At 48.0% G+C, this 8,681-nt stretch overlaps 2 protein-coding genes across 2 annotated transcripts; both read right to left on the bottom strand.

The window, feature by feature from the left end:
- Positions 1-5,683: 5,683 nt before the first annotated feature.
- LOC101308605 lies at positions 5,684-6,163 on the bottom strand. Its single transcript, XM_004306124.1, has one exon. The coding sequence runs from the start codon at positions 6,161-6,163 to the stop codon at positions 5,684-5,686; it is 480 nt and encodes a 159-aa protein (XP_004306172.1).
- Positions 6,164-6,714: 551 nt separating this feature from the next.
- On the bottom strand, positions 6,715-8,602 carry LOC101308901. The gene is made up of 3 exons (XM_004306125.1): positions 8,365-8,602; positions 7,503-7,714; positions 6,715-7,383 (listed from the first exon to the last, which is right to left on the bottom strand). The coding sequence occupies exons 1-3, from the start codon at positions 8,600-8,602 to the stop codon at positions 6,715-6,717; spliced, it is 1,119 nt and encodes a 372-aa protein (XP_004306173.1).
- Between the last annotated feature and the right edge of the window lie 79 nt (positions 8,603-8,681).

The raw sequence follows: 8,681 nt of genomic DNA on the forward strand, positions 1-8,681 counted from the left end.
AGAGAGAGAGAGAGAGCATTCAATTCACAAAAATACATAAGAAAGAGCTATTAGGACGAGAGCAAAAGGGGAAGACAGAGTCATCTGGAGATTTTGAGTCGTGAAGCGGATCCGGTCGCGAAGATCCATTATCATTCTTAACAGTAAGAGGAGAAGTAAGTGAATTCATTAAAGACCAAGATCTATTTCCCAATAAACGTCTTTTGTTTGAATTTTGATATCTATGGAACTATTATGGGCAGTATTGATTGTTTAGTTTGTTACTGCTAGAAATCGATAACGATCTGTTTTGTATACCAAGTTTTTGATGAAAGAAAGTGGTACGGGAAGCGATATGAATGATTTAGATGAAACCACAAATTGGCTTCAAACTGAGTCAGAACATGAAGATGAAGATTCAAATATGGTTCCGGTTGATGAAGAAGAAGAAAGCGAGAGTCTAGAGGGGGATGAGTTAGTCACATATTTTAATGGGAAGTCGTACAAGGACCTTACAGTTTGTGATCTCGCAAATATGTCGTTCGAAAGTGTCGTTCATATGGATTGATTCTACCTATTATATTTAGTTGCTAAGGGTTTCAGCATGAGGAAGCATAAGCTGGACAAATCTCGGGGTTCAAATCAAGTTATTAGAAGAGAACTAGTTTGCTCAAGGCAGGGTAACTGGGACACAAATCAATGCAAATCAAGCAAATCAGGGTCGAATGGTAGTGAGAGTTGTTCAAGCAGTATTAGCGAATTAAGATCAAGGCCGAAAAGGAAAAGAACTGCTAGAGTTTCAAGAATCGAGTGTCTCGCCCAAATTACAATGAATTGTGATCCCAAACGTGAGGCGTTTTTTGTGTCTTCGTTTCACACAGAACACAACCATCCTCTTACCCGATCACCGCATAGGCAGTTTATGAGGGCTAAATTGATATGTTAATGTCACATCCCAACTCTTAAATTTTTACCTTATTTACTAGCTTGGTATTAATAAGAGTTTTACCGTCTGTTTCTGTACAATCCCGGACAAGTTCGCAGAAGCTGATGATGTGTCTGGTGGATGGTCTGCTATCTTCCTGCTGACCTGCAATAACAAGGGGACCGGGGGCTTCCGGTCTTTCCTTCTCCGAAGCTTAAGTCAGTATTTTGTGGTAGACTGTATTTACTGAGGGTAGTTATGATACCTAACAAGCTGGTGGCTGGGCCATATTTATGTCCCAAAGTGGATTCTCTTTACCTGAAAATCGATGTGGAACAACTGTCTTTGTTGCCACTTCACACCCAGTTCCCTTATGCTTTCTGAAACCACTCCCAGCCCAATACTGCCACCAAGGTTGGGCCCAGCCCACCCTATTTATTGGTAGATACCTCGGGGCGGCCTCGGTTATGGTGGAACGCCGGCTGGTTTACGGGCTTGGGAGGTTGTTTTATGCACAACCAACTACAAGTCCCCCCAAGTTCCAGTGCAAGCAACCGACTACAAGTCCCCCTAAGTTCCCGTTCACATATTGAGTGGGGGCTTGCTAAAAATAAGCTTGTAGACCAGTATATTTCAAGTGGGTCCCGCCCATAGTCCCCCCAAGTCTGGACACATGACGTGGGTTGAACGGGTGTTACAGCCTTTCATGGACAAAGGTAGCGAACCCTTTCCTCATCCGGTGTTACTACTCGAGTGACGAGGTGTTAACATCGTCCGTGGTTTATTAAGCCACTTGCTCCGTTTTTAAAGGGATGATATAAATTGCCCTACCCCGGCATCCCGGGAACACTTATCCGGGATGGGTCGTTCCTTGGTCTTACGATCTTGGTGACTCTTACCCGAGATTGGTCTTACGCTAGGTCTTACAATCTTAGTGACTCTCACCCGAGATTGGTCTTACCCTTGGTCTTACGATCTCGGTGACTCTCACCCGAGATTGGTCTTACCCTTGGTCTTACGATCTTGGTGACTCTCACCCGAGATTGGTCTTACGCTTGGTCTTACGATCTCTGTGACTCTCACCCGGGATTGGTATTACGCTTGGTCTTACGATCTCGGTGACTCTCACCCGGGATTGGTATTACGCTTGGTCTTACGATCTCGGTGACTCTCACCCGAGATTGGTCTTACGCTGGGTCTTACGATCTCGGTGATTCTAACCCGAGATTGGTCTTACACTTGGTCTTACGATCTCGGTGACTCTTACCCGAGATTGGTCTTACGCTGGAGTTTGTGCATAGCAGTGGCAGGGGCATTAAATGCATGCTCGCCAGATGTTGCGATATTCCTGGATAACTGCCAAACAATTAATGCACGTCGCTTCACTCTTTCCTTCTTGACAGTTAAGCTACGTGGCACCATCCTGCGGTTTGATCGGATGACTAGGGGTGCCTCGTTTTCAGATAATGATTTTTTTAATGCGTCGGTTCGTGGATCGAGGCGATTGCTCGCTGGTCGTGTATAAACTCTTCCCCCCCCCCCCCCTTTGTTTTTTCGTCTTCATTCTCTCACTCTACTCTATTCTCTGCTCTGTGTTTCTCTGCTGCTCTCTGGTTTCTCTGTCCTCTGTTTTCTCTCTTTCTGTTCTCTGCTTTCTCTCAACCCTGCGATTGCGAGGTGTTTTCGGACCTCAGAGTTTTCAGCGTTGCTGTTGCGTCGAAAATCTGGTAAGGTTTTCATCACTTTGCTGTGCTTTGGTTTGCTGTACTTTATGCTAGTTTCTGCCTTTGCCTCTGCTTTGGCTTTCTCTACGTGTGTGGTGCTTGTGTAGTTTGGGTAAAATTGGGAATGTTAGTGTTCTAGGGATTTCTGGGTTTAGGCTGTGTCGAACTTTGAATTGGCGCGCTTGCTCTCGGCGGCGCATACTAACAGATCTTAGGGTTTGTTATATTAGGGTAGATGGATTCTCGTAGTACGACCGACTTAAGCGGGGCAAGCACATCCTCTCGGCCGATAGTGGATAATGACGAGAGGATGGAGGAGTACATTAGTCTACCATCCCTCCCGGGTGAGTCATCCTCGGCTAGGCCTGTTGAGTTACCCACAGGCGTACCCGCCCGAGATGTCGATTGGGCCTCAAGGGTTGTACATGGCGTCCCGATGACCAATGTCGCAAGCTTGGCAAGGTGATATATCTTAGAGGATGAAACCGTGTGCGACGAGCCCGAGAGCAGCGTGTCTCGGGCCGAGATAGAACAGTTCCGCGAAAATTGGGGAATCCCGCCCACGGTTACCCTTCGTGGCCTATACGAGGATGAGCTGGCGTGCTGTCCGAGAGACGGTTCGTTGCGGTGCACGAACACATGTTTAGGAACGGTTTCTCTCTCCCGCTTCCTCAGTGTGTGTAGTACCTGCTAGGCATGCTCCCGGGCAGATTCCCCCAAACCAATGGCGCCAATTGTTGTCGCTTTGCTACCTATACTACTTGTCCGAGATGAGTTGGCCAACAATCAACGAGTTTCACGCCCTGTACCGCCTCTCGTACTTGAAGAAACAGAACTGCCGAGGGTGTATTTCATTTGCTGCCCAGGAATACTTGCCTCCCGTCACTGATCTCCCAACGTCCATAAATAACAACTGGCGCTCAAAAGTCGTGCTTGCCGGCGGTCGATGGCAAAGAAACTGTCTGACATACGTTGTGCCCAACCGGTTTAGATATATCCGGGATCAATCCTTCTCGCTGTCAGAGCTTGAGAAGCGACTTATTAGGAGGATATTTGCAGCCTAGCCCTCGGATGAGAATCGAAGCTCGTACAATCTGACCCGGTGGACTGTCTTAGTTCACTGTGAACTCGGCCGTATGCCTGGTGGGGTTCCAAATTAGTTTCGCTTGCTTGTTGTTTTCTATTTTATTTGGCCTTTCTCTTGGTACCCGAGATCTTGACTGTGTTTTTTTTTTTTCAGTTAAAGTACCCAGGCGAAAGATCCATGACTCACACTCACGCGACATGGATTTGCTGAGCGAATTCTTGGAGGTCGGGAAAGTGACTTCCCGGACTGAGGTGAACCTTGCAGACAATATTGCCCACGTCTCGGATGACGCTGTGCTTCAGGAGATTCCCGACGAAGGGTACTGGAAACCGCCATCTTACAAAGAAGGGCCTGCGAGGACCGGCGACGTTGTCAACGTCCAACTGGGCGAGAAGAGGAGAAAAACGTCATCCAAGAAGTCGAAGTCTCAGCGGGATGAAGGTGTGACTTTGACAGGGTTGAGCGTCTCTGGCGCCTCGTCGCCATCAAAGAAACAAAAATCTGCTGGTTCCTCGGTTGGGAATCTAGTTTCATTGAGCTCTCTCACGCCGGCACTTCCACAGATTCAGAAGACCCCCATCCGGCAAATCCTGGATGAGTATGGGTGCGCGGATGAGAAGTTCGTCCGTTACATGGTGGGCGATCTGAAGAGCATCGAGTTGGACCTGATCAAGATCGGGTCCAGCACTCCTCAGAAGAACAGGGAGTACGCCTGGGAGGCAATGATGAAGGTGAACTTCTCCCTAGTAATGTCAATTTTCGATCACTGTCTGGGGTGTTAAAACTAATTTTATTTTGCCTGCAGGCTGTCTATGCTATCTATGCCATTGACGCCAGTGAGGATACCAACGAGATAAAGGAGCGTCTGGCCAACATGAACGACCAAATCAGCTACCTCGGGGCCGAGAAGAAGAAGATGGAGAAGGACTTGGAGGCCGAGAGGAAGGAGAAACTCTCGCTGGCTGATAAGTTCACCAAACTTAGCCTCCACACCAAAGAGCTGAAGGGAAAAGCTGAAAGGTTGGTCGCTCTGGAGTGCGACATAGACGCGCTTCAGCAAGAGAACGCGAAGCTGCGGTCTAAGCTGAAAGAGAGGGATGACCAGGTTGCTAATCTACAAGGCCAGATTCCCGCCTAGGTGAGCTTGCTGTGGCCAAATTCAAGGAGTCCAACAAGCTGAAGGCATGCTCAAGGCTGCTCAAGAGGATGGCATCACGGAGAAGTTCGGTGTTTGGAGCCACCTTGGGTATCTGGATAAGGCCAAGATGACAGCCGACTTGCTCGCTGCCCCGGAGGTCAAGGAGAGAGAAGCCAAATCCAAGGCCGCGGCCGAGAAAGAGCTTGAGGCAGGCGAGCCGTCTGAGAGGGTTTCTGAGGGCGTTGAAGGTAATGACGACTTGGCCGAGTCGGATGAGAATGAGGAACCCGACGAGGCATAGGTTGAACTTTCTTTTTGCTTTTTTATTTTATTTTATTTTTTTATGCCTTATCCCGGTGAGAATACATCCCAGTGGATTTTGTAAATACCCATTAGTGGTATACGCTCAGCATCCCGGGTTTTAATATATTATGCCTTAATCTAATTTTATTACTTGCTTCTTCTGTGCTATATATTTGTATTATGCCTATCCCGCGCGGTGGATTACCATCCCGTTTGATATTACTCGGGATTTAATTGACTTATGCCTCTCAGTGGATTACCATCCCGTTGAGCATTGCTCGGGTTTTAATTGACTTATGCCTCCCGGTGGACTACCATCATTAGAATTTGAATTTAACTTCGCCATTCTTGTATTAAGTCTTTCAAAACGAATGAAGGCATCCTCTGGGACTTGTTGTCCTCCCGGGGGCCGCAATACTTACAAATGCACATTTTACAAAAAGATGGAGTGGATCTTGGTGACTCTTTCACACCGGGTAGAACTTGAGGTGCTCCGTGTTCCAGGGGCGCCCGGTGACTACCCCATCCTAATCTCGGAGAAAAAATGTTGCTGGGCCGACCTCTTCGATGATCTTGTACAGTCCTTCCCAAGTTGGGTCTAGGACCGCCGTTTTGGTCATGATTTTCTTCATTACCCAGTCCCCTAGTCCCAACGTCCGGGCCCTGACTTTACTATCATAATGGCGTGCAACCCGCTGCTTATACACTTGGTTATGTAAGTCTGCTCGCTCCCTCTTCTCCTCGATGAGGTCAATGTTCAAACGGAGACCCTCATTGGTTGTGGCGTCGAAATTTTCGACCCTTCCCAATGGTATTGAAGTCTCAATTGGCAAAACAGCCTCCGTGCCAAAGGCCATGCTGAAAGGAGTTTCTCCCATTGCTTCTGTTGCTGTGGTTCTGATTGCCCATAATACCTCCGGCAGTTTTTGTGCCCACAGACCCTTTGCGTCGTCTGACTTCTTTTTCAAAAGCTTTTTAATGATCTTGTTAACCGCCCACCTGACCATTGGTCTGCGGGTGTGCCACCGACGCGAAGACCATCTTGGTACCCATGTTCTTCGTGAATTCAATCAGATGGTTATTGTTGAATTGTGTACCATTGTCCGTGATGATTGTCTACGGGACCCCGAATTTGCAGTAGATGTTCTTCGTTAGGAAATTCTTCACACACTCGGTGGTTATCTTCCCCAAGGGCTCTGCCTCCACCCATTTCGTGAAATAGTCAACAGTCACTATCACGTACTTGAACTGCCCGGGTGCCGTTGGCAATATCCCGATGAGGTCAAGGTCCGGGTCCCGCCTCGACCATGAATATCTCCGAGATTGTCTTACTGATACTTGGCTTTCCAAGAACCTCAATATGTGCCTTCTTTCTGCCTTTCCCGGGCCCTCCGGTGGCTAGCCGAGCGAGGGCATCTGCATTACTGTTTTCTTTTCGGGGGATGTGAGAGAGAGAGGCCAACTTAAAATGTTGCATAAAAGCTTTTGATAATGCTTGGTAAGAGTGCAACTGAGGCTCCTTAGCTTCAAAACTCCCGTTGACTTGATTTACAACCAACTATGAATCACTAAACACTTCAACTCTTTCCACGCCGACGTCTCGGGCGAGTTGCAATCCCCCGATTAGAGCTTCGTACTCAGTCGCATTGTTTGATGCCTTGAACTGGAATTCCAGGGCGTACTCATGTTTAAATCCATCGGGAGTCTCTAATATTATTCCCGCCCCGCTTTTATTTCTCGTCACCGAGCCGTCAACAAAAAGCCTCCAGAGTTGGGCCGGCGGTTCCTCGTTATGCATCTCCTTATCTGCTCCGGGACCACTTTCCTCCTGGCCGGTCTCGGAGGATACTCCCACAACTTTCGTGGGCGTGAGCTTAGAGGACTTTCCCATAACTTTCATGGGCGTGAGCTCAGAAATAAAGTCAGCCGCTGTTTGGCCCTTGATTGCCACTCTCGGCTGATAATGGATATCAAATTCCCCCCATTTCACCAGCCTCCCGCTGATTTTTGGCTTTTGCATAATCTGCCTCAAGGGGTGGTTAGTATAAAGGGTTATCGAGTGTGCTTGGAAATAATGTCTGAGCCTTCTGGCGGTTATAATAAGTGCCAAGGCTAATTTCTCCACGTCCAGGTACCTGCTCTCGGCTGGTGTGAATCCCTTCCCAGCGTAAAATACAGCGTGCTCGATATCAGACTCTTTTCTTATCAAGACCGAGCTAACTGCTGACTGCGATGCCGAGATATATAGGTAAAACATCTCACCCGGGATTAGTTTTGACAAAACCGGCGTGGACGTGAGGTACGCCTTTATTTGTTGAATGTCTCCTCCTGCTCGGGTCCCCATACTATCTCCTTACACTGCTGGTCTTTCAGCAGCCGAAAGAAAGGGGCACACTTATCCGTGAGTCGTGAAACGAATCTGGCAAGGGCGACAATCTTCCCGGCCAATGAACTCACTTTATTCCTCTCCTTGGGCCTTTCCATGTCCAATATGGCTTGGATCTTTTCCGGGTTGGCTTCAATCCCCCTCCTGCTAATTATATGCCCCAAGAACTTCCCTTTGACAACCCCGAAGATGCATTTTTAAAGGTTCAGTCTCATCCCGAACCTCATTATGACTTCAAAGACTTTCTCAAGATGCCCTACATGCTCATCGGCCTTTAGACTTTTGACCAGCATGTCATCGACATATACCTCCATTATTTTTCCGAGGTACTCGGCGAACATGACATTCATTAGTCATTGGTAAGTCGCTCCCGCATTCTTTAGACTGAAAGGCATTACCTTATAGCAATAAAGGCCCCTGTCAGTCGTGGAAGCTGTATGCTCTTCATCCCTTAGATCCATCCGGATCTGGTTATAGCCCGCATAGGCGTCCATGAAGCTCAACAATTCGAATCAGGACGTGGAGTTCACCAGTTGATCTATATATTCGTGGGAGCGGGAAGCTGTTCTTTGGGCATGCTCTGTTGAGATTTGAGTAATCTACACACATCCTCCATTGTCATGTTGACTTCTTTGGAACCATGACCACATTGGCCAACCATTGGGGGTATCTGACCTCCCGTATAAACTTTATGTCTATCAACTTTTGCACTTCCCATTTCATTGCTTCATACTTTTCTGGCTTAAATGTCCTTCACTTTTGTCCGCACGGGGGGGGGGGGGGGGGGATCTTTTCTCGATCCTAGCTGGTGTGTTACGATACCACTAGATATCCCGGGCATGTCCTTATATGTCCAAGCGAATGCCCCACTATTTTTCTTCAAAAAGCTAATCAAGGCCGCTCGCACCCTGAGTGCCTGCCCTATCCCGATGGTCACTCGCCTATCCGGGAATTCATCTGAGACTGATACCATTTCTGTTTCTTCTGCGGACCCCGGACGCTCCTCATCCGAGTCTGTATCATCCCTGGGATCCACATAAGAGTCCGAGGGGGATGCCATGGCTTGGCTCGCCAATAAAACCTCGGATCTCACTACCAGAAGAAAGGCTTTAGCCGACGAAAATAAAAAAACCAGGCCG

Source organism: Fragaria vesca, linkage group LG6 (assembly GCF_000184155.1).
Source record: "Fragaria vesca subsp. vesca linkage group LG6, FraVesHawaii_1.0, whole genome shotgun sequence".
Lineage (NCBI taxonomy): Eukaryota > Viridiplantae > Streptophyta > Magnoliopsida > Rosales > Rosaceae > Fragaria > Fragaria vesca.

Coding starts and splice junctions, on each gene's coding strand:
- LOC101308605 (XM_004306124.1), bottom strand. CDS start 6,163: ATGGTCAGGTGGGCGGTTAACAAGATCATTAAAAAGCTTTTGAAAAAG.
- LOC101308901 (XM_004306125.1), bottom strand. CDS start 8,602: ATGGCATCCCCCTCGGACTCTTATGTGGATCCCAGGGATGATACAGAC. Junction 7,715..8,364: donor CATGCCCGGGATATCTAGTG/GTATCGTAACAC, acceptor GGGTTGTCAAAG/GGAAGTTCTTGGGGCATATA. Junction 7,384..7,502: donor ACCAGCAGTGTAAGGAGATA/GTATGGGGACCC, acceptor TCGGCATCGCAG/TCAGCAGTTAGCTCGGTCTT.